The sequence below is a fragment of the Peromyscus maniculatus genome, chromosome 3, assembly GCF_049852395.1.
Source record: "Peromyscus maniculatus bairdii isolate BWxNUB_F1_BW_parent chromosome 3, HU_Pman_BW_mat_3.1, whole genome shotgun sequence".
Lineage (NCBI taxonomy): Eukaryota > Metazoa > Chordata > Mammalia > Rodentia > Cricetidae > Peromyscus > Peromyscus maniculatus.
In genome coordinates this window covers 152,955,021-152,980,010 of record NC_134854.1, presented here as the reverse complement: position 1 = coordinate 152,980,010, position 24,990 = coordinate 152,955,021, and the positions used below count along the sequence as shown (strand labels likewise).

The following is a 24,990-nucleotide window of genomic DNA, read 5'->3' as shown; positions in this document are numbered from 1 at the left end:
GAATAGTTTTTATTATCTGCTGGATGCGAAAATGTAAAGCACTTGGGGCTTTCCTTTTTTCTTAAGGCGGCGTGTGGGTGCCCCACTCCACCTCTCCAAGAAGCAGGTTCAGGTGAAAGATGTCTTGGGGGAGGAGGATCCCCCCCAGCCCCGGGACCGCCAGCCGGGGGAAGCCTTGCCGAGAACCGCGGGCGCCTTTAAATGCTAATGAGCAGCCGAGCCGGCTTTCCCCACCCTCTCCCCGCCCCACGCCCGCCTGCCCGCCCGCCGCCCGCGAGCACTTGCGCGGGGCCATCTTCGGGGCCGGGAGACCCAGCGAGACCGCGAGCGCGCGCGTCCCCCGCCCTCGAGCCGCCGCCCGCCGCCGCGCCGCGCGATCCGCACCGGCCTCCCCGAGAGCGAGCCGGCCGCCGCGACCGCCACCGCGCTAACCGCCGCCAACCGCCACCGAGGTGCCCGGAGAGAGCGGAGAGGCGGCATGAGCGAGGCGGGCGAGGCCACCACCGGCGGCACCACGCTCCCGCAGGCCGCGGCCGACGCGCCCGCCGCGGCGCCCCCGGACCCCGCGCCCAAGAGCCCGGCGGCCGGCGGCGCGCCCCAGGCCCCGGCGCCCGCCGCGCTGCTCGCGGGGAGCCCCGGTGGAGACGCAGCCCCCGGGCCCGCCCCGGCCTCGTCAGCCCCCGCGGGCAGCGAGGACGCGGAGAAGAAAGTTCTCGGTGAGTCCTCGGGTGCAGCCCCGGAGAGGCGGCGGGCGAGGATGGACGCGGATGCAGGGCGGGCTGGGACACGTGGGCCGGGACTTGGAGTCTTTGCTGTGGGTCCGGAAAGCAGCTCGTTTCCTGGGGCGGTGGAGGGGGGGCGGGTGCGAGATGGGATTCCGGGGAGGGATGGGCGGGGTGAGTTGGGAAGACTTTATTGTTTTTCTTTTTTTTATTTTTATTTTTTCTGTCCTGGGAGGGTCAGGTGTCTGTCCCCGACGCCCTTCCCTCGTGGGTTTGGGACAGCCGCCATGCTCCTGCCGGCCACATGCCGGCACAGGGATGTTGCAACGTCTCGGGAAACTTGGGGCGGGTGCCCTCCCTACCCCTCGCCGTGGCACAGATGCAAAGAGCCTTCCACTGCCCACCAATTGCCACACAGTTCCCTCTCCCCGCACTGTGGGAACGCACGTGGTGTGGGGCTGGGAAAAACTTGGTCGGAAGTGGAGTAGGACATGTGTCCAAAATATGGTTACCTTGGGACTTGTAACTGGAAGGGAAACGGGAAGGTGGAGACTGGAGATTTTTAGGAGGCAGAGGCATTGCAACGGTGGCTGTTGGTTTTGCCCTGTATTTCGGTGTCCTCATCTTTAAGGAACTCCCAGTGTGAGGTCTTCCACGGGCTTGCCAAGCAGGTGGGTGGTGGATAAGCTCCCTGAAGGGTGTGTGCGTGGCGCATGTGGTTCACTCTCCGAAACAGGAAAGTTAACAGATGGTGTGGGATGCTTCAGTAGTGTTCACTGTTTCTGGGTGGGGCGAGTTGGGCTCGTCTGCCCTCCATGCTTCCTCCCCTTTTAGCAAGAAAGCTGAAGGGATAAGTGGAAGAAACAGAACACCATTCGGTGTTCCCAGCTCTCAACAATCCTTCGGTTCTTGTTTTTCCAAGGCTTTAAAAACTCAGTTCCTGCCAAATTGCGTGCTTTTTTCTCCCTATCCTCACTAAAAAGTTCCTTTAAGGTCTTGTGAGTGTTGCATTATGGTACTTTCCACCAGATTCTGCTTGGATCACTTCCACACAAAATGAAAGATAGAAAGAACCCTATGTTGCTAACCCAAGCAGGTTCTTAATGATACCTTACTGAGGGAAAGATGGAATCCTACAGGTTTTCACTTGATCCTTGCACTTCTAGTAGATAATGTCTTTGGAGATGGAGGGAGCCGATAAATGAAGGTTAATTTCCGCAATCTCCAACAGTTAGTTCTGTTTCTGCCAGATAACCTGGTGACGACTCTGATGTCTTTCATCCTGCCACTCAAAAGTCCAGACTCTGAAAATGAAGGGCAAGCCTTGCACCTGACACTTGAGTACTGTTTGTCTTTGTCCAGTGTGGTCTGCCATCTCCTGTGCCAAGCAGACACATGGATACCCAAAATGTTCTGGACCTAGTGCTGACTGAAATGGATATCTGTTCTTGGATGCTCTCATTCTGGTCTTTGCAAAGGGGCCTCAACTTTGGTTTATACCACATAGTCTTTTAGGGAAAACAGTTTACATGAGTAAAAAGAACTAGATGGGGGAACTCCCAGTGCCTTGTTGTGTACTTGAATATGTTTGTAGTATTAAAGTGTGAGTGAATTTGTTTGGTTATATTAAGTCCTTGGAAATATTTGGAGAATTAGTTTTTGTCTGTTTTCTTTTGAGACAGTCTCACTGTGTAGACCAGGTTGGTTTCCAACTCACGGAGACCCACGAACCTCTTCCTCCCAAGTGCTGGGATTAAAGGCATGAGCCCCAACTGCTCAGCTGAATGAGTGCTTTTTAAACTACTTTGAAGAGTTAAAACCGCCTTCAACCTTGAAAACAGACTTGAGGATCTTTCTCCTCTTTCCCTTATCGTTACCTTTGACCCCACCTTCCTTGTGTATGTCTTTTGGTTTTGCACTAATATTTTATTTTTCCAGGCTGCTCTCATGAAGTAGCCCAAGCTGGCCTTGGCCTCACTCACTCCGTAGCAGAGGAGAACTTTTAACTGTTATCACCCTGCCTCCACCTCTCCAGGGCTGGGGTTACAGGTGTGCACCACCACTCAGCCTGGTGTTGCCCTCTACCAGTTTGACTCCGTGAGTGTATCTGTAGGTCCAGAGGTTTTGAAAGAAGCACAAAATCCTCCAATGGTACTGTTTATCCAAACCTGACCTCTTCTGTCTGGTGACATCTGAAAACATCAGTTTTTCCCCTTTGCTCTGAAGCTCAAATTAGATTGGTTTTTAAGCTAAAGGCTGAATAGCCATTCAGAGAAAGCTAAGATGCGTTTGCAAGCCTGTCCTTGTGCCTCACTCAGAACAGCATCATCTCTCATCGAGGCAGCCTGGAACTGTACCTTTCACCCCTAAACTTTTCCTTTTTGAAGTGTAGTCTTGCCAGGTATTCTTTTTTTTAACTGAGTCTTGATTGTCTTGTGCATTTCCTGGATTTAGATCTATCTCCTAGAGTTTACTAAATTTGACATTCACAGTTGATTCCAGCAGTCGTATTTGGAATAGTTTAAGATTAATGGGTATCTACAGAATTTAGATTTTCTTGATGAATTCACAAGTGAGGCATTGTAGAGAAATTATCCTGCCCTTGACAGGATAGAGACAGTAATCAAGTTGACTCTAGAGATGCCAGGGACCCCTTCTTAGCAGCTGAAGATGGCAGGTGAAAGACCTTGGTGTGAAAAGGGCCTGTTGTGTTGGAGATGGTAAGTACAGAGCTGGGGTGAGCCAGCATCAGTTCTATTATTACTCTGGACTGGTGACCAGCCCTCATTTGGCCACCAGACAAGTTTCTTTATATCTTTGTAGGTTGGTTACTAAGAAGGAGCTCCTGTGTTGCTTATTAAAGTTTGCCTAGTATTTCAAAGTATGAAACTGATAAGATGGCCCAGCTATCTGTACTTTCTCTGTGGCTCTTCCTTTGCACATAGGAAATGTCTGTGGCTGAATAACTGGAATGCTTTTCTTTTTTTCTAGTTGTTGATTTGGTTTTGTGTTGAGGATCACACCTGTTGCCTCTTGAATGCTAAGTGCTCTGCCACTGAGCTGCGCAAGTCCCAGCCCTGGCAACTTCCTGGGGCTTTTGTGTTTTAAATTTTGTTTTTTAAGGAGGGTCTTAGGCAGCCCGCATTGGCTTTGGACCCCTGATCTTCCTGCTTTCACTTCCAAGTGCTGGCTTTATGGGCCTGTGCAGCTGCCCTGCCTCAGCACTGAGTCTTGACTAGCACGTGCCCTCCACCACCTTTCTCAGTTTTAATTACCGCAGAATTGTCCAGGCATGTGACCACCCCTTGAGGCCTCGGTAAAAAGTGCTGCATGATAATCACAGCTCCACATTCTTACCCATTTGGGGGGGGGGGCAGGGAAGGAGTTAAGCCATTAATGGTTTACTCAAGGGTGTTTTGGCTTTGTGTAATGATATCAGGACCTTAGTGATATGAGCTTTATCTCTTTGTGGGTCAGGTGCTAACATATCTGCTTAATCCTGTTTTAGCCACCAAAGTCCTTGGCACTGTCAAATGGTTCAACGTCAGAAATGGATATGGATTTATAAATCGGTATGTGTCTGTGTTTCTTATACCTACCTTGTAGCAATGGCAGTTACAAGTCCGTTGTCCTACTTTATTAACTAATAGGCTGTATATATACATTTTGAGATTTGTAAGCACGGTAAATAGTCTCATTTCTAAGCTGTTGGTCATTATTTATATAAAGACACTTAAAAACATTCATATGCCCTAACCTTTAGAAGAGAACAGATGAAGACTGCAGGCAAATGGTGAGAGCCCTAGTTAGTCCTTATCCGTAGTTTCACAGATGGAGAAAAAGGGAGCCTGGTTAAGCAGCTTTCCTTAAGGTCACACACTAGAGAGAAACTGAGCTGGGGCTGAAGGCCCAGCCCTGGTTTGGTCCAAGTCCTGTGAGGAAGCCAGTGTTTAAACCATGGTGACTTGTGACCACACAGGAATGAAGGTAACCACAGGCTGCTGGGAGACATGGGGATGTATTTTACAGGGTGTTGGTGATTTCCTTGCTTTTTAAAACCAATTCCTCCAGTTTTCTTCCTGACCTGTCTGGGTGGGGGGGTTGGAGGGCTGTTTTAAGTTTCAGTGTAAGGAGAGCCTAGTTCACAGCTGTGCCCTGTCCTTTTGACGGTCTTACTTTTGCTGCGAGGGAAATTTAGGGCTCTGGTTACACAGCATGTGATTGAGAAAGACATGAGAGCAAAGGGATGTTTCTGTGTGGGGAATCCAGTGCTTGGATCTCTGCGATGCAATGTAGAGCAGAGCAGGGGCATCTGGGAGAGACGAGGGCTATGGGTATTGGTTCTAGGCATCTGTTTTGAAAAGATAACTGTTTAAAAGGTGGTGTTCTTTAGGTCTTGAGATCTCAGCTCAGTACATTGGTTCTTTGAAGCTTCTCTGAATGTTCAGAACCTTTAATTTTGAGTTGTTCTTTTCTTTTCTGCCTCCCAACAGAAATGACACCAAAGAAGATGTGTTTGTACACCAGGTAAGAGGGATTCTAGCAGTGATACTTATATTGGTTGTATGAGTTCTACAAATGATTGCAGTGTCCGGAACTCCTTTGGGTTTTTGTTTTTGTTTTTGGAATGAGAGCTCAGTTCAACATTATTAAGAGTGGCAGATAAACCTTCCATTGTCCCATCATATTAACTGTTTTCAAGCATTTGGGTGGTTTCTTTTCAAGTTTGAATGAAGTCGTATTCAGTTAAACAACTGCTTCCATGTCAGTTTCTTACTGGTCTGATGCTGTGGTTCTCTTGGTTGCCTGGCTAGAGCCAACCTGGCTTTTGCCTGATCTGGTTTTGGATAAAACTCCTTTGTCTTGTGAACAGTACCCACAAGCAGAAGGTTAGATGTGTGTGTGTGTCTCAGACATGAAAAATCTTCCTGTTCTTAGACAATTCTCCCTCCTGTTGACTGAGAAATGTCTAGTACATGTCCAGGTCCAAAGACCACCCACCCCTCAACCCCCTCCAGTTCCCTTCTGTCTGAAAGAAATTGAGCAAGTGAGTGTTGTGGAACTCTGCTTCATATGTCTCAGTCCTCAGATGTTCTTTATTATTACCCTGGATTGTTTGCTTTATAAAGTAGGTTAGGAGAAGTCACACCCATTCTAGCTGTTGCTTTTGTATATTCGGTCTGAGAGAGGCATGGCATTTTCAGTGTTGAAAGCGTGACAGTGGCACACTGGCCTGTAAGGGCTGGTGCTGCACTTGTTCCCTAGTGTCCGGGTTTATGTGTTGGGCTGGACTTTGGCAGTTGGAGATAGCCACATATTAAAAACCTACAGTTGTATTTTCTGTCCTCCATGTCTGCCCTGTGGGATACATTTCTGTTGTATCTAGATAATCGGAGTGGATTTGTTGAGATAAGTCCTAACAGACTGAAAAGGAAGTGTTGATTGTAACATCTGGAGGTTAATGGCGTTTGGGAGAAGAGCCCTCCCTGTTGAGTGACTGCTGGGAGAAAGGGGTTTCCATGCTGGTGATGGCCTCCTAGCCTGTGAGCTAATGACCCGGTTCCAGCCCCATGAGGTTGTGGTGAGTCACCTCAGTGTGTTGAGGCCTGCCCAGTTTAACAGGAAAAAGGGAAGAGCCGGCAGGGAGGGGCTGCTTTTTGGAATGGCTAAATGTTCATGTTGTGTGTGCATACATCCTGTCCAGAGCTGCCTCCTCCTGGAGCGGGTAAGGTCTCTGCCCTATTGGCTCACTTTTCCCCCTCTTCTCCCTCCTACTCAGAGTAGAGGAGGGCTGGATTACACGTCTAATCGCTTTATAAAATAAGGTTGACCTAGTTCCATAGAAACTCCCCAGCCCTTGAACTGTCTAGAGATGCCAGCCAGGGAAGTGGAACTTGGTTGAGGACTCATCTTTCCCTGTGTTTGAAAAAGAGAAAGGGGCTTTTCTTAGGCAGACGATGTAGGTGCAGATGTCTAATGTAGAGCGGCATCTTCAAGTTTTCTGCTGGCATGTGAGGGGGAAATGTTAAGAACTTACAGATAAGTGTAGGGATACGAATCTCTTCCATTTGAGCCTGCTAGCTCCGAAGTCACCTGTCGGCCTCATGTCTCCTCATCCATAAAGACCAGATCACACTTGTGTGTTATCTTTCCTGAAATGATTTGTTCATTCATTATATTATCATAGTATATCGGGTCATAAATATTTATCTCATTGATATTGTATTCCTTTTTTTTACTCACTCATTTTTACTCATTTACCTTTGTGAGGCAATTTCTTTGTGTCTAAACTGGTCTTAAATTCCCTGTTGCCCAGGCTGGCCTCAAGATCATAATGGTCCTTTTGACTCATCTTCCCAAGTGTTGATAATTTCAAACATGAGCCACCAAGCCAATCTTTCTTTTTGAGAAAGAATCTAGAATTGAAGTCCTGATCCTACTGCTTCTACCTCCCAAATGCACCACTACCACAGGCATGCACCACTGTATCCAGCCACACAAACATTTCTTTTAAATTCCTTTTTATTTCACCTTTTATTTTTATTTATGTGTATGGGTGGGGGGGTAGCTATGTGCACATGAGTGCAGTGCCAGTGGAGACTGTTGTTCGATTCTTAGATGGTCTCTTAATAAATCCAGAGCCAGATTTCAGCTGAAAGCTGAAAGATCAGAGAAGCAGAACAGCCAGCCATTAGTTCTTACCTCTATGAAATCATCAGCCTAAAGAGAGTGAGTTCCTGTTTCGTCACATGTTATATGCCTTTCTCTTCCCAGACATCACTTCCTGGGATTAAAGGCATGTGTGCCACCACTGCCTGGCTCTGTTTCCAGTGTGGCCTTGAACTCACAGAGATCCAGAGCATCTCTGCCTCTCAAATGATAGGATTAAGGGCTTGTGCCGCCACTGCCTGACCTCTATGTCTAATCTAGTGCCTGGCTCTGTCCTCTGATCCTCAGGCAAGTTTATTAGGGTACACAGTATATCACCACAGAGACCAGAAGAGTCACCAGATCTTCTGAGTGGCAGGCGGTTATCTTCCACATACTGTGAGTGTGGGAGCCCAATTCAAGTCCTTGCAAGAGCAGTATGTACTCTAATGACTGAGCCATCACTCCAGCCTGCCACTCCCATTTTTAAAAGCTTTTGAGGCTGAAAGTGTCTCGTGTATAAACCCTCTGTACCCAAACCATGCTTCTGTGTCTGTGTAAGGTCTCATGTAGGCATTGTTGCCCTTGTGGAAGGAGCCATAAACAGAAGAACCTCAGGAGCCTCTTGGCTTGATGTAACTGATTCAGTGTCTTGACTGACTGTATCTCTTTAATCTATCCACCTACTGGGATACATTTTGAAGTATCCCAGAAACCAAGAAAGAAATGTTCACTGTGGTGTAGAGTGTTGTTTGGAGATGCAGGGTAATGGAAGAATGGTGGGTTTAAGTTAAATACAGATGTGGTATTCTGGCTATCATGAAATTGATGAATGCATTTCAGTATTGGGATACACCAGTGGAGTTCTCTGTTTCTTTGACAGACCGCCATCAAGAAGAATAATCCACGCAAGTATCTGCGCAGTGTGGGAGATGGAGAGACGGTGGAGTTTGATGTGGTTGAAGGAGAAAAGGTGAGACGCTGGTGGTGTCTGAGTGTGCTGACACGTAATTGTATTGTATAGTAAGTGGTTTTTCAGCCTCGGTGAAATACTATGTAAGTTTTTTGTGATAGAAGGAATTGGAGGCAGAAATGTTTTTACTGGATGCCACTATAAATATTCAGTATGCTGTATACTTAAAGGAACTCTGGAATAAATGCTAGTTTCTCAAAGTCTAAGATACATTTTATTTTGGATCCTAAACCGTCCTGGGCCAGGCATGTAGCCTGTTTGGTAATGCTTGCTTAGCATGCACGCAATCCATGGTTCAATTCCCAGAACCACAGAAACCAGACATTGTGGTACCTGCCTGTGATCCCAGAAAGACTGAGGGAGGAGGAATGTTGCAAGATACAAGACCAGCCTGTGCTGTGCATTAAAAAACTCTGCCTCAGAAGTACACCCCTCCCACCTCCCTGCCAGAAAAGCGTTGGCTGCAGACAGCGGCCTCCTGGATAGTGTACACAGCCTCTTCCTTGTATAGGTTGATCTAAGGGACCTAGGAGACAAAGCTTCCCAGTAGGTGTTCTTGGCTCTGATCTCATGCTCTCCAGAATTTAGGGTCCAAACAGGTATGCAGGATGACTTTGGGAAACCCCAGGGCTTGATAGCGAAGATTCACACTGGCCAGATAAGTATGTACCTCTGTACCTAGTTACATAGTAAAGAATAAGTGATTGAGGTCCCAGATGGGGCAGGTTGAAGTTTCCTGATCCCTAGAATATCCTGTATCTCCAAGAAATGGGGCTTTTCTGTAGAGATTTGATGAATTTGGTGGTGTGGTACCTGGGAATGTAGCTCAGTGTTAGAATACTTGGGCCTAGCATGCTTGTCCTTAGCTTCCATCCCTAGCAGCTAGTAGAAAAAAGGACTCTTAGTCATTGTCAAGAATATAATAAGGCCTAAAGGAGGGCTGTGTGTAGAGACTGTTCCTATGTCAGGGCCTTTTCTTCTCTGTTTCTGCAAAGCTCAGAGATGTTTCCAACTAAGTAGTGACTCAGGGCTGGTCAGAGCATCTGGAGCCAACCAACCAGGACTCCGGTGGTATCTCAGGGTACCCCAGGTTTTAGCACATGATAGTACGTTTCATGGTATTTCTGCTCTCTTCTGTTGAAGTGTGCTGTAGTCATTCATTTGTGTTGGAAGAAGTATGCACTGTTCCTAAACTTGGCTGACCAGACATGGGGGTGGGGCTTCTCAGCTATAGGTATGCGGTTCTGGAGGCCAGGCACTCTTACTGAGGTGGTTAAAAACTGTTTTTAGGATCATAGTAGGAGTTCTTAACACAAAAGTTGTCTGTTGCTGGAGGAAGTTATTGGTTTCGTTGAAGATTAGAACCCTTCTGTTTCCTTCCCAGGGTGCTGAAGCAGCAAACGTGACTGGCCCAGATGGAGTTCCTGTAGAAGGGAGTCGCTACGCTGCTGATCGGCGCCGCTACAGGCGCGGCTACTATGGCAGACGCCGTGGGCCTCCCCGTAATGTATGTCGTCTGTCCCAACCATTGACTGCAAATATTCTCATGTTGAAAACTGAATGGACGTAGGAACAGATAAATACCATACCCGAAGGTGCTGTGTCCTGGAGTAAAGAGACAGGGTTATTTTTGAAGGGGATTTTTAGTGCCCAGATTCTACTCCTAGCTAACTGTCCTATTGGAAACCTGACAGTCAGAAGTTGTATCATTTAGGATGGACTTGGTGGCAAGTAACAGACATTCAAGTACCTCGTAACCAGAGGATTTAACTAAGGTGCCAAGATGTCCAAAAGCTTCTCTTTGGCCAGATCCTCATTGTGTGGTATTCACTGGCACCAGGATTGGGGTTCCTATCACAGTTGTGCAACCTGTTTCTGCCTTGGTGCTGAGACAGCTGGCCTCAAAGGAAGTCTGCATTTGGTTGGCAAGCAAGAGTCAGGGATGTCTTGGGAATCACTGTGCACGTTCCCTGCAGAAGTGCTGAGCGACTTGCTTCAGCGAAGGGGCTACTTTATGCAGGAAAGCCTTTTGCTCTTATTTCAAAGTTAAGAAGAGGTGACTGATTACTGATTTTTAGTTCTTTCAGTTAGTCTCAGTCCAGGTGAAAGCATTTTCAGGTGAAGCTGGCTGGAATATTCTCAAGGTAAACATAATGAACCCAGTTGTGATCGTGAGGACCTTGCTAGATTTGAATTAAGAAGGTATGGTAATATAATAGTCTATATTTCTGATGTTTGTGGAAGTAGAGCCTGGTGCCAGTGCCATGTATGTATGTCAGGGTACTCTGTGAGCACAGTGTGAAAGTTGCTTGTGTCATACAAAAAGAAACATCTTCAAATTAGCCAGGTATGATAGATTTTAATCTCTACACATGGGGTACTGAGGGAGGCAGATGATCTCTTGAGTACCAGCCAGGGCTATGTAGTGAGACCTCATCTCAAAAAAAGGAAATAAAAATCTACAGATGAAAATACTTGGCTCCATTTTGATAGGTGCACATCTTTTCCTAAGTGCTTCTACTTTGCAAACTGTCCTCTCTGTTCCTGTCATCCCATGTTGATTTTATTGAGTTCCTTACATTTTATCTATTTATATTTTTCTTACTCTTTTTGGTTTTGAAAAAAAAAGTCATGAGGGCTGGGGAGAAGAATCAGAGTGCCTGCCACACAACCAGGAAGACCCAATTACAGCACCTGCTGAGTACTGTTGGCGATGTGTGTGAGCCCGGGTGCTGGGGGACAGACGAGTGGATCCCTGTAGCTCATCCTCCAGCTAGCCTAGCTGAACATTAGCTGCAGGTTCAGTGGCAGACCTGTCTCAGAAAACACAGTGGAGAGTGATTGAGAAAGACACCCAGTGTCAACTTCTAGCCTCCACATGTATGTACACAGAGACCCCTTAATGTTTGAGGAGTAGGGGTAGGGATGGGCAGTTTACTCTGGGGATGTTAACTCACGTTTGTTCATGTCCCAGATCTCTATGGTCAGTTTGATGTCTAGGTCAATTCAAAAGTAAAAGTGGTAGAAAATCTTAGGTAAAATTTTTTCTTAAAGATTTTTCCCTCCAAGAGCTGGAAAAAAAATACGTAGTTTGTCTATATGGAGGTCTTTATTGTCCTGACTTGAGTATATTCTGCAGTGGTGGTGCCATTGTGATTGCCTCATAAAGATCTTTATGGGAGATTTGGCTGTGCGAACTTAAGAGATACGCCTTCAGAAATTTATGTGGTGAATATTTTCAATGCAAAGTATGTCTTTACGTAACTGTGAATCATTTATTCATACAGGTTTTATAAAGAGTAGAATGAGCCAGGCCTAGTGGCGCAGGCCTGTAATCCCAGCTACTGGGGAGGCTGAGGCAGGAGGATCGCAAGTTCAAGCCTTGTTTGGGCTACAGAGTGAGTTCAAGGCCAGCTTGAGTAACTTAGTGAGACCCTGTCTCAAAATGAAAAGTAAAAAAAGGGCTGGGATATAAATAAGTGGTAGAGCGCTTACCTAACGTGTCTGGGCCTTTGAGTTAACCCCTGGTACCTCAGAGAACAGCGTGCTGTTGGTTTGCGAAGTTAGAACAAACCAGTTCTGTGGGGAGTTTAGACGGGTGTGTGTGTCTGGTGTGGAGGCTCTGAAGCTTTAAACCCATCCCTAAGGGAGACTGGTCGTGAGCTTATTAGTTTCCGATTCACCTTAAAGGAACTACAGGTATTTCTTTTTAAGACTGGCTTAAGTGAGATTTGTGATAATAAATCCTTGAGTATTTGTTAAAATAAAGAATAGGAAAAATGAGTAATCGCCTTCTAAGTTCTATATTTAGAAATGGTTAGTATTAGGATTTACTGCTATTAAAATACAGTTAAAGCTTATTTCTAGCCATTCAAAGGGAAGGGTTTATAATATTTAATTTAAAATAACTTATCACATAGTGATATAAAACATTTCAATTGAAAATCCTGTGCAAATTGGGAGAGCAGACTGGCATTTAACTGGACCATTGCAAGTCTTTGATGTATGGTTTAATAGAAGATAGTGGGATTCTTTGTTTTGTGTTTGTTCTTTTGAGAGACTGCATGCCGTTGTATCCTAGAAGCTGGTGAGAGATGAACATCTTAGTGGAGTTTTGGGAGTGCTTTTCCTTTGTTGCCCTAGGAAGCATACTGCCTAGGTCAAATCTACTGATGACATCATCAAGTTTTTTTTTCTTGACAGTTCTTGACTTTCCCTGCTGGGGTAAATTTGGGAGACACATTGAAAGGAGCCTACTGTTAACACTGCTGTTTTAATTCAGTGCCATTAGATTTGGTAATAGATTGATTGCTCTTGCTTTTCTGCTGCTCGGTATGTTATCTGCATAGACCTACTTTAATCTCCATGTAGTTTATCCCAGGCAATCACTTGATCTACGTGCCTTGTGTCTGCACAATGTTGTGTCTGCACAATGAACGGTCGCTGCTCTGGGCGTTGTGGGTGTTTCCTGGTGATAGCCATCCTAAGTGGTATTCTTTGGTTCTTGCCTGGCTGTAACTTCTTCTGAAACTCTGTTTCTTTGCTTCGCTAGTACGCTGGGGAGGAGGAGGAGGAAGGGAGCGGCAGCAGTGAAGGATTTGAGCCCCCTGCCACAGATGGGCAGTTCTCTGGGGCCAGGAATCAGCTGCGCCGCCCCCAGTATCGCCCTCCGTACCGGCAGCGGCGTTTCCCGCCTTACCACGTGGGACAGACCTTTGACCGTCGCTCACGGGTCTTTCCCCATCCCAACAGAATGCAGGTAAAATGCACCTGGGACTCCTCCTCAGCAGTCCTCACCCTTCGTCCTTCTCTGCCTCCTCCTTCTCCTCCTCCTTCAACTCCAGCTACCGGAAGTAACACATTGCTTGCAGCTTCCCATACTGTCAAAGCTGAGGCGAGGTCCCCTGCCTGTTGAGAACACTCATAGAAACCGTTTTTGAAGTAAATCATGAACATGCATATCATGTGGCACAGTGAGGGGTAGTAGGGTGTCTGGTTTGTAGATTTGTAAGAAAAAACAAGCCAGGCATGACGATGCATCCTGAAGCAAGAGGAGTCCTGAGTTTAGGGCTAGCCTGTGGTACATACTGAGACAGATTAAGAACTTGGACTCCGATCTCAAAAAGGGCCAAAATTTTAATCCTGTTTCTGTTACTGGTTTTTTCAAATTTTGAGAAAACTGTTGTTCACCTGTTAAATGGAGGCACTGAATGCCTTTACTAGAATGTTCTGTTAAACATGAAGGAGGAGCACAATGGAAAACGTAAAAGTATGGAATTAGATGAGAGTGCTGGTTTCAGGCAAGCTAACAGTGTGAAGATGGAGTGCTGGAAGTGGGTGGAGCTTTCGTGAATCTGTAATAAGCTTTGCACCAATGTTGCAATTCCCGGGGAACTTGGGTCCTTATTTATTACTAGCTACGGCTCTTTCCTCCTTAGTGTACTCCCCCCCCCCCCAGTGTTTTGACTGAACATTCTGTTCGGTCTCTTGCTACGCTCCTCCCGTTCCCATCATGCATGATTGTTGTTTCTACAAGGCTTCTTGTTTCTGCCCTTCTAACTCTTCAACAGCTGCCCCTGACAAATGTGCTAAAAATAACAAGTAGTGTCAGATACATGGGAACACTGGGTACATGCGGCACAGTGGGCGTTCAGGGCAACACTCTGGGGCTTCTAGGAAAAGGGTGAGAGCAGTCAGCCGGATTGTAACATTGGTTATGTTGCTTTTTCAGTGACTTCCTGAGGTGATCATACTATTTGGCATACTTCCTGAGACGATAGTGGTTCTTTCACATATCATAAAGAGTATAATTCATACTGAAGACCAAAGCAAAATGATTTCTTGGTGTCTTATAGTATTGTGACTTAATGCTGAATTTTTTAGCAGCTTGCTTACTCTCAGCAACACATAAAACGACATGTGATTGTTTGTAATGCATGCCGACCGTAGCCATTCCATATTGAAAACAAAACACTTTATTAGATGTCTGCAGCAAGAGTCTTGCATGCATGCTGCTGCAATGTTGGTACATGGTTACTAAGACTGCTTAAGCCAGATCAACAGCTGAAATCGAAAACTTCATAAAGTTTACATGTAACTAGGTATCTTTGACATCATTGTTGTAACTTATTTTAAAAAGTAAAGGTAGATCTCTGGGGTAGTTAAGAATTTAAATTCAGATAGAAAAGACTTTGCCACTTAATGGCAGGGTGAGATTTCATGGAGTATTCGCGGGCAGCATGGGAAATGATGCCACGCAGCATGCAGGCCAGTGGTGTTTGGGTGATGCTTAAGGCCATTTATCAGTAGCCAAAGGGTCTCAATTTTCAAGAGTGGTAGTGTGTGTATTGGACAAGTAGAGCGCCTAAACTTAAGTCATTGATGAGAAAAGGAAGCAGCACTGTGGCACCTACCAGGTGTTTGAAATAAGTAATGTGGCTCCCATATTTTTTGTTGCTTTTCTTACCAGTAAAGAGATTTGAATGTTTTTAAAAATTAGCAGCTGGTGACTAGGGTCATGGTTCTCTCAAAGTACTTGCTGTGCAAGCATGAAGACCCAGCCAGGCTCAGATCCCTAGAAACCATGTAAAGCTGGGCGTAGCAGTGTATATATGTACTGCTCGCTCTCCTACAGCAAGACTGGGAACAGACATAGGGGAAACTCCACAAGCTTGCAGGCCAGCTAGCCTGGCTGCCACAGTAGCCAACAACGAAAGACCCTGTTTCAAACATGGTGGGATGTAAGTACCCATACCTCAGGTTGACCTCTGTCCTCTACAGGTACAGTGTTGTATTTATATACCCATTTTACCACATAGACACATACAAGACACATCATAGAGCCAGGCATGGCTTTAATCCAGCTTCTCAGTTTGAGGCCAGCCTGGTATGCAGAGTTCTAAGACAGCCAGGGCTACACAGAAACCATGCTTTGAGAAACTAAAGCCAAAAAAGAAGAAGGGAAGCAACAAATACACATCATATACCCCCACACAAAGATAATGAGCCAGTGACCTTTCTTTCTGCCTTTTGATTGTTGTTGGAGGGTTCAGAATGTTAAATGCAGGCGCATGTGGTTGGGATGGTGAGTGTAGGGGAAGGAGTGAGCAAGCTGAGATCTTAGGGAAGGCAGGTCATTCCTGCTAAAGCTTGGTAAGGATCTTTGTCTTGCTGTAAACATGATGAGGCCAAGATGGGCATCTGAGGCAAGAATAAGCATCATGGTGGTATCTACTCTTGATGACCAGACCGTAGGGGACAATGAGCAAATCAAGGAGGTGGACCGCTGTCAACAGTGTACATGTGAGTCAGATACTGCACTGCTTCAGCAAGTGAGGCTCCGTGATCAGGGCCGGTAGAGCCTCAAATGGGTGGTGCTTGATAATTGCAAAAATATGTGGTGGGAGGAGCTGGTACCTCTGGACTTCAGCAAAAATGAGAGAAGAATGAAGATGGAGTTTCCGGAGAAAGATGTTTTGGAAGTCTTTCTTCCGCAGGAAGGTTGGCAGAAGAAGCAATCAGAGGTCAAGAGCGGCTGAAGAGAGGAAAGTGTCGTCTAAGGTGTGGTAGTTGACAGTACTGTGCTTCTTGTGGAGAGGTTTCAGTGTAGCAGAGGAGAGCGGCACCAAGGACAGCAGAGTGGGGAGTGTCCAGTGAAGGGGGATGCAGCCACGGAGGGGCTGCCGGGGTTGGAGTGTCAGGGCTGAGGCTGAGAAGGTGGATACTGCCTGCAAAGGGCTGTGGGAAGGGGCATGCTGGCAGGACACTCCAGGAAGGAACTGTTACAGGAAGTTGGGAAGTAGAGGAAATGAGGCTGATTGGTGGTCTGATTTGATAACTCAGTGGAGTATTATGGTGAGAAGTTAAATGGCAGGAAGTGGGAAGAGAGGCTCTGTGCGCTTTGATGTTCCTTCCTGATGGTTGGTAGTGATGGGGGTGGGTTTTCTGTAGCCACTGTCTCTGTAAAGGAGCTCAGAGAAATGTGGGATCATGGCAAGATATTTTCTTGATTTGTTTTTTATAGTGCTGAGTTCCCCCTGGTCTCACTTGCCCCTTATTTAACATATGAAGAACTCACTGCCAAAACTGCTAGGTGAGGTAGCCATACACATGTAACACATCGGGATGCATGTGAGTGTACTGCTACTTAAAGACCCCAAAGCGAGGATACCCTAGGAGTGCTGAGCACAGCTCATCCCTGGTTGGTTGTTTCTGGGTATAGTTCTTGTACAGAAAGAAGCTCCTTTCTAGAAATGTTTGCTTTCTGAGCTGGGTCAGAAAATACTACAAGCCTTGAACATCCTGTGCCAAAAAGGCAGGAAGTACTCTAAAGAATGTTGGAGACTTGTCAAGAGGCAGCAAGCCAGAATGCAGGAGTTCCTATTGGCCATTAATGAATGTAACAGATTATAGCTCGCTGAATAAAATGGAAACCCATGAGTCCATACAGGTGAAATAAATACGTGAACATATGAAACATCTGAGGAAGAAGACATTTACAGGCCGTGAAGGGACTTCCTTAGAGAGCAGAGCATTCAGTGGAGACCTTTCCTATCAGAAGCACATGAAGTAAATGTAATGCAACCCAAATTTAGGTGCCCAGATCATGAAAACAAAGAAAGATGAAACATCTCAGCCTAAAAGAAATACAAATAAACTTAATACATGATTCTAAATAGAAAGAGACATTGACACGTGGTAAAACTATAATGTGGTTTGAGGATTGTTCTGTATGTCCATTTGTGGTTATTTTAAAATGAAAGAGGTGGGTGTGGTTTCAAGAGGCTTATAAGCTTTAATCAGTGATAGGTTAGAGAGAGATAGGGTTTCAAGGGGTGAGAACAAACATGAACATGAAGCCCTCGTCCAGGGTAAAATAGGAGTTGATCATGAGGAGGCTAGTGGGCATGCTGGTGAGTGATGGAAATGGTCGTGCTTCTTTTATCCTAAAAAGATGAAGGATGGTATTTGGTTCTGAGGAGGAAGGGGAGCAAGGAAGTGTTTTGTTTTAGAGACAAGGTCTCATTGAGTAGCCTAGGTTGGCCGTGGACTTAGGGTGATGTCCCTGCCTCAGTCTTCCTAGTGCTGGGGTTACAGGTTTGTGCCACCATGCCTGGCTTGGATGGCTTGTAGTTTTGTGAGTGCGAATGTGTATGTGAAGGTCAGAGGTCAGTGACAGGTGTCTTCTGTTGATCTCTACATTAATACTTGACTACTATTTTGTATGTATTGGGGGCAGTGTTTTGCCTGCATGTATGTCTGTTCTACATGCTTGCCTGGTGCTGCCCTTGGAGGCCAGAACTGGCGTTAGAGGTAGTTGTGGGCCACTATGTGGATGATGCAGCCAGTGTGTTTAACCTCTGAGCTGTCTCTCCAACCCTATACCTTATTTTTGAGACAGGATCTCTCATTGAAACTGGCCACTGAGCTCCGGGGATCTGCCTGTCTCTGCCTCCCCTGTTATGGGATTTCAGATGCATGCCTGGCTGTTTACATTAGTACTGGGGATCCAAATGCAGGTCCTCCAGCTTGCAAGAAAGGCACTTTGTGGACCAAGCACTCTTTTCATCATGTGGGTCCCTGGTCAAATCCAGGCTACCAGTCTTAGAGGCAGGTACCATTATCCACTGAGCTATATCACTAGCATAGGAATTTTAAGTTGTGGGTGGTGACTACACACTTGTAATTCTAGCGCGTGGTAGACTGAGGCAGAGGGATCACACATTTGAGGCTGGCCAAACCTTGTCTCACCTCCCTGCAAGTAAACAGCACATTATACATTATACTTGACATAAACAGATGGAAAAGTTACAAGGAAGAGCTATAGGTAAAGTTATGCTAAACATTTGTCAGTACTGAGTTGAACCCTCTTTACATTCTTCAAGGCGTTTAAATCCTACCCTCAGCTAACAGTGACATGGATGGGAAACCAGTCTAAGTTAATGAGTCAGTGCATCTGAGTTTGAAGCAGTTGAACATGTCCTATTGCTCAGAAATATAATGTCATTTCCTTTTATAAAATAAGTTATTATGTTTGTTTTTTGGTGCTGGGAACCAGTTCTTTGCGTGTGCGAGCTGAGAGCCATGCCAGCTGAGCTATAGCCCAAGTCTCTAAAATAGTCTCTTCAGTATTGAAAACGTCAGATTTTAATGTTGTGGGAAAGCTAGGTGCTCTGTGCTAAGGAAGTGGAAGAAGGCTATTGCAGTAGGAATGAGTTCTCCTTTCCTGTCATTCATAAACATAACCAGTAAGTAGGGCTGCTGTTACTGGAGCATCAGGCTGGGTAACAAAGCTCTTGACTCTGATTTGCTTTTTAAAGCCAGTTTTCTGCACGTGACTATGTGCTTTGACCCTCCTTGCCCTGTGTCCTGACTCATTTCCAGCTGTCGTTGCCCTCTCTAGGCTGGTGAGATTGGAGAGATGAAGGATGGAGTCCCTGAAGGAGCACAGCTCCAGGTTCATCGGAATCCAACTTACCGCCCAAGGTTCCGCAGGTATGAGTGTCTGCCACAGCTTTTTGAGAGGGACAGTAGAGTGGGTGAGGGCACTGTGGGTCTGTTTCATGGTTATGCTTATTATTGGAAGATAGGGTGGCTTTGATCACAAGCCTGAAAGTTTCTTTTTTTATGGTGGGGATAGAAGCCAGGGCTCTACACAGTGTTAAGATATGTTACTCTTTAGCAGTCGGAATGCTGTTCTTTAACTGGGCTGTTGGTCATGGCCTGCAACTTGAAGTCACATGAATTACTTAATCTTTTTACTTCTTTTGTTTGTTTTGACACAGGGTCTTACTGTGTGGTGGCCAGGTCTTGCCTCATTTAGTATGTAGTTTGGGCTGGCCTCAAATTTGAGCTTCTCATGCCTCATCTCTTGGCCTCCCAAGTCTGAAATTAAAGGTGTTTGACACCATGTCTGGCTTAATGCTTAATTTGAATTTGAATCGTCAAGGTAGTCTACTGGGGCTTTTGAATCTAGTTATGGAACACATAGCCTCTGAAGAACCAGAGTTTAGTAGCTATGTGTCCTTGGCATGTTTCTGGACTGTGCAGTGGGCACCAGATCTATACATTGGACATTTTCAAATGTTATTGATAGCTGGAGGCAGAGACAGGTGGATCTCAGCATTCAGACCAGTCAGGGCTTGCAGTGAAGTTTCACACTATGAAAATGGTGGAATCATTCAGTGGTCCGTGATACTTACCATGATGCCCTCAGTACATCCTGGGTGTCGGTCCCACTGTCAGGGCTGTTAGTGAAGGGTGGGCCATTTTAATACGCTTTTTCTTTGCCAAAGCCTCATTTGGGCTAGACTCTGAGATCCTTTGGGTGACTCTTAAAGATCGTTTGTGTGTGTGCCTCAGCATTTATGAGCAGGTCAGAGGACTGATCTCTACCACAGGTTCCAGGGATGGAAACCAGGCCACAGGTCTGGAGTGCACAGCATTTGGAGTGCAGGTGCTCTTCACTTAGAGCCATCTCACTGTGGAAGCTTCATAATAGGGGTTTTAGTTAGTTCCTTCTCACTGAGGTGAGGGGAACTAATGGGACTTTGGATGGTGTGTCTTACATGCTGCCTCTCCCCCATTTAAAACCTAGGTACCAGAGAACTGTTCTCACTTTCAGACTTTGGAACATTTGCATGTGTTTCACTAGTTGAACATGCTAACTGGAAAATCCCCAGTTTGAATGCTCTAAGGTGTTAGTTAAGCTTTTTACATATTTTCAAATTCTGTGTTTTGGATTTGTGGATTAGGGATACTCAACTTTTACCTTCTAATTTATCAATAGGGATTTATTAAAACAAAAGTAAAATATATTGGGAAAGGATTTGTACCACGACCTTCCTTATATGGTTGATTCATTAAGAGTCTTGGTCTTGGCTTGGGTCACCTTTCGTGGAGGCTGCGTCCTGGGCCATACGTCTTTCTTCATTTTCCTATCCTAGGTTCCTTTCAAAGTCCCTTGTAGGACCCTATATATTTACTGTGTGCTGGTTTACTACAAATGTGTGAACAAGTGAAGGAGCAAAATAATGGAGAAATAAAGTTTCTCACCAAGACTACATTCCATCTGCATCTGCAGGTCTGGTCTGTGGATGATTCATTCAGCAAGTACTTGTTAATCACTTGATTCGATAGTAAACCAACCCTGTGTCCTTGAGATCCCTCCCACCCCCATCCCCGCCCACACAGTGCCTTCAGTCACACTGTATGTGTCCTCACGTAGCTTCTGTTCCCTGCTCTAGGGGACCTCCTCGCCCACGACCTGCCCCTGCGATTGGAGAGGCTGAAGATAAAGAGAATCAGCAAGCGGCCAATGGTCCAAACCAGCCGTCTGCCCGCCGCGGATTCCGACGCCCCTACAACTATCGGCGCCGGCCCCGTCCCCTGAACACTGTTTCACAAGATGGCAAAGAGGTAAAGGCAGCAGCCAGGAGGGACACACCCAGACCATCCTTAGCTGTGCCGCCTTCTTTGTCATCCTGAAGATGGTCTTGCTGTGTGTGAAACTGGACTCTGACAAGCACAGCATTTTGCTTAGGGTCCATCTGTAGAGAATATTCTCTGCCTACAACACACTGAGTGTGTGACTTGTTAACAGTCTCTAGAGGAATTACACTAGCAGTGATTGGGAACTTAGGATGAAGGACAGTAGTTAATAGAGGAGGAAATCGATGTCGAGCAAGCACAAAGTGACAGCAGTTATTATGTGCCATGTACTCTAGGGAGAGGGGTATTTATTGGCCAGCTAGAAGCCACTTAATCTCTGACTCACACATGGAGAAGTGGAAATCTTCATTGTTATTTTTCTTCCTTGGTGAGAAAATTCTCTTTTGAGACTTTTTACCCTTAAACCCAGTCCTCTGAAGGATTTTGGTTCTGCGTTTGCTTTGTTTCAGACCAAGGCAGGTGAAGCATCAACTGAGAACCCAGCTCCAGCCACCGAGCAGAGCAGTGCCGAGTGACCCTGGCCCCCAGGCACCTTCACCACCAGCAGGGTGAGCCTTGTTCTCAGTACACCTGTGATTCCGCCCTGCCCATCTCCATTGCACCTCGGAGATGGGGGCGTTTAGGGATGATTGGCTGCACAGTATATTTGGGGTTGAGTTAAGTTGAGGTATAAGTAAGGAGACAGGTTAATGATCTCCACTTTTTCTAAGATAGCCTTCATTTATTCAAATTCTTATTTGTGTGGGTACGTGTGCCACATGTGTGGAGGTCGGAGGTCAGCTTTCAGGAGTCAGTTCTTCTGACCATGGGGTCTGGGAATGAAACTCAGAAGGCCGGCATGGCAAGCACATTTACCCACTAAGCCAAGTGGTGGCCCGATTTTATCATCTTTATTTATTTAGACAGTGTCATCTTTTTTAAGTTTGTGTGTGTATATATATAATGTTTGTCTGTGTGGGGGTATGTGTTTGTGAGCGTGAGTGCCCACCGAGTCCAGAAGAGGCTGTCAGATCCTCTGGAGCTGGAATAGGCAGTTATGAACCACTCAGTGTTGGTAATAGAAACTAAACTCAAGTCCTCTGGACGAGTGGCAAGCACTCTTAATCACTCCCACCCTGTTACCTTTTTTTAATGCATGTGTTGGTGGTGTTTTGTGACAGGGTCTTGCTTTATACCCCTGGCTGGCCTGGTACTTGCCCCCTTGAACTTGAGGCAATCCTATTTCAAGTTTCCCCTGGTGCTTGTGCCCACATGCCTGCCTTGACAGTCGGCTTTTGTGTGCTGTGTAGAGAGCAGAGGTCGCAGATTCCTCTTTGCTTTCCACCTTATTTTTTGAGACAGGGTCTCGCTAAGCCCATTGGCTAGACTCGCTGGCCACCGAACTCCAGGGGTGCTCCTGTCTTGCACAGGGCACTAGGGTTGCAGACAGACCCCTGCCACCCACTTCCTGTGAGTGCTGGGACTCTGACTTGTTCTCATTCTAAAGGACACTTAGGAAAACCAGTGCTGTTCTGGCACCTGTTAGTCAATGTCATTGTTTTGCTTTGGTTTTTATTTATGACAGTGTTTTAGTAGCTAGATGTGCTGGTATACACCTTTATTTCTAGCACATGAAAGACTGAGTTCCAGGATAGCTAGAGCTACGTAATAGAGAGGCCCTGTCTCAAAGAACACACAAGTGAAGAGTCTCACAATGAAGCTCAGGCCGTCTGAACTCAGAGGTGAAGGATTGCAAGCATGCACCACCACACTGGGCTCAGTTTGATAATTTAAAGGTTCCTGACCAGGGTGTGGTTTTAAATTCCAGGAAACTGTTACCTGCAGCATAAATCTGGTTTTTCCTTGCCCATCTTCTGATCATCATTACTTATTTTGTGACAGTGCAGTATGGTGGGAGATCTAGTGAGGCCTCTGCAGCTCTAGCCTGCCTGGGGACTAGGGATTGAACAGTTTATCCTCTGCCTTGTTGACATCTGCTGCTGGTCGGATGGCTAGGATATGTCTAGGAGTGTTTGAAGTAACACTGAGGTTTTAGAACGGGGATGGAGAAGAGCAGCCTCTCAGTGTGCCGGTCACCTGTTTTCTGTCTCACTGGAGATTTTGTCAGTCTTACTAGTAGATTGAAGTGTAGCCGGGAAGCTACAGCTGTCAGAGGGTTAGGCTAAAAGTTTGTACCGTACTTTCTTTGGGTTCTGGGTTGTTTTTGGGGGGGAGCAGGGCAGAGAGGTAGACAGACTAGGGCTCATTTTTTAGATTGAGGTGCCCTCAGCTCATTCTGTAGTCCAGGCTGGTCTTGTGTTCGGATTGCAGGCATGCGCTACCATACCTGGCTCATTCCCAGGTTTTTACCTGTCACCCCTTCTGATTTTTGTCTATTTCTTCTTGTTGCTCTTGTACGTTGTGAAACCCACTCTGTTGGTGCCATTTTTTGAGGGAACAGTTTTGGGTTTATAATGAGCTTTCCTGTGCAGTGTGCTGAGCGATTGGAGTTGGTTCTCCCAGAGAGCACACTGCTTGCTGTGCTGGCTGGCAGCAGCGCTCCTCGTTTCTTTAGGCAGAATGGACGCAATCCCCATTGAGACCTGCATTAACCCGCTCCGTTGTATATAGAGTTAGGCTAATAGCCAGCAAGCCCCAGGAGTCCGCCTGTGTCTACCTTTCACAACACTGCGTTACAGATGGCATAGTCATACAAGGCTTTTTCATGTGCGTTATGTGTACTGACTTTTCTACTTATTAAAAATATTTCCCCAAAAAGTAAGAATTTTCATCCTGTTTTACCTGTGCAAGATGTATACTTGGTTTAGAGCCTTGGAAATAATTTCGAATTGTATGAAAGTAATTTTTGCCTGTTTGTTTTAACTTTTGGTCATTGTATATCTTGCTAAGTTTGACTTTAATTTCTTCCAGGTGACCTTAAGAATTAATGACAATTCAAAAACAAGGCAAAAAGCACACCCACGACCTTACCAACACCAAAGAACCATCTAAGCAATAAAATGGAAGACTAACCAAGATTTGGACATTAGAATGTTTACTGCTATTCTCTACGAAACTAACAGCTACAAAGGGAATGAGCCAGCAATGTCCATCAAGCTGCATCCCGGGAACCTGCACAGGCGCAGGAGAGCGGCCTCCCCAGTTTCAGCAACCACTAGCTTTATATTTTTTTCCTGGTTTTTACTGTTTTGGTAATATGAATTAAAAGAAGAAATATTAATACCACATGGGGGTTACCCCAACCAAAGAAATCTGAAATATATAGTAAATGCTCTTTTTCCTTTGTTGTTCATTTTGGATGCTGGTGCTAAACTTCCAAGTGTCATGATTTAAAACAAAATTTTATGCCCTTATTTATTCCTAGGATGAGGGGAGAACATTTTTGCTTTCTTACATAGCTCTCTCTGAAATGTGCAGTAACAAGTTCCTCAAAAATAAAATTTTTACCTTCAAAGGAGAAGCTGTGTAATTAGTGTATATTTTCCTGTCTTTTTTTTTTTTTTTAAATTTAAGTGTGTGTGTCCATGTGCCACGGGATTACCTGGTGCCCTCAGAGGCCAGAGAGTGATCTCTGGAAGAGATCTCCTGGAAGTGAAGGAGTTACAGATAGTTGTGCGCTGCCATGTGGGTGCTGGAGTCAGACTGGTCCTCTGGAAGAGCAGCTTGTGCTCTTAACCACTCCCCCCAGCCCTGCATTTTCCTTTCCCCTCCACCATTCAGGCCATTAGTTACTGTTAAATGCTGAGCCCAACACAGATGAGTTAGAGTTTCATGTTTTGTCATGAATTTGAGGTCATAGGAATTGGGTGGGTGTCTTTGAAATATGCAACCTAGAGATAAGTTCATTTCTGGTAGGGAGTGGTTAGGATGAGACTTGAGTTTCCTGGCCAATCATCAGAACAGCAGCTGGATGGACAGTTTCAGATCTCCTGTCAATTTTCTGTAGATTTATGAAGTATTCTTTATACCATGTCCTATGTATACACAGTTGTCTCTGGCTATTCATTCAGGGACAAGTCTCAACAGCTTGTACCCCAATCCTTGCATGTCCATAGCCCACACTAAAGTGGAACAGTGCCTAGCTTCCTGTCTTGTCATTCCTAGGTTGCCCTCGGAAACAGTAAATAACCTGTTGTAAATAGTTCTGAGGCTGTGTTTACATAGTTTCGGTGATAGTGACAAGAAAGGTCCCCTCTA

At 45.8% G+C, this 24,990-nt stretch overlaps 1 protein-coding gene and 1 pseudogene across 2 annotated transcripts; both read left to right on the top strand.

Annotated features, from left to right (window-relative positions):
- Positions 1–356: 356 nt before the first annotated feature.
- Positions 357–24,071, top strand: Ybx3 (Y-box binding protein 3). 2 transcript variants are annotated; one of them, XM_006995684.4, is made up of 10 exons: positions 357–716; positions 4,231–4,294; positions 5,216–5,249; positions 8,254–8,343; positions 9,728–9,850; positions 12,896–13,102; positions 18,746–18,837; positions 20,589–20,760; positions 21,243–21,341; positions 23,704–24,071. In XM_006995684.4, the coding sequence occupies exons 1-9, from the start codon at positions 479–481 to the stop codon at positions 21,306–21,308; spliced, it is 1,086 nt and encodes a 361-aa protein (XP_006995746.3). In that variant the 5' UTR covers positions 357–478; the 3' UTR covers positions 21,309–21,341; positions 23,704–24,071. The 2 variants fall into 2 exon arrangements, with proteins under 2 accessions (XP_006995746.3, XP_076424194.1); XM_076568079.1 differs by lacking the exon at positions 12,896–13,102.
- LOC121828414 (small nucleolar RNA SNORA70) lies at positions 8,737–8,882 on the top strand (annotated as a pseudogene).
- Positions 24,072–24,990: the final 919 nt, after the last annotated feature.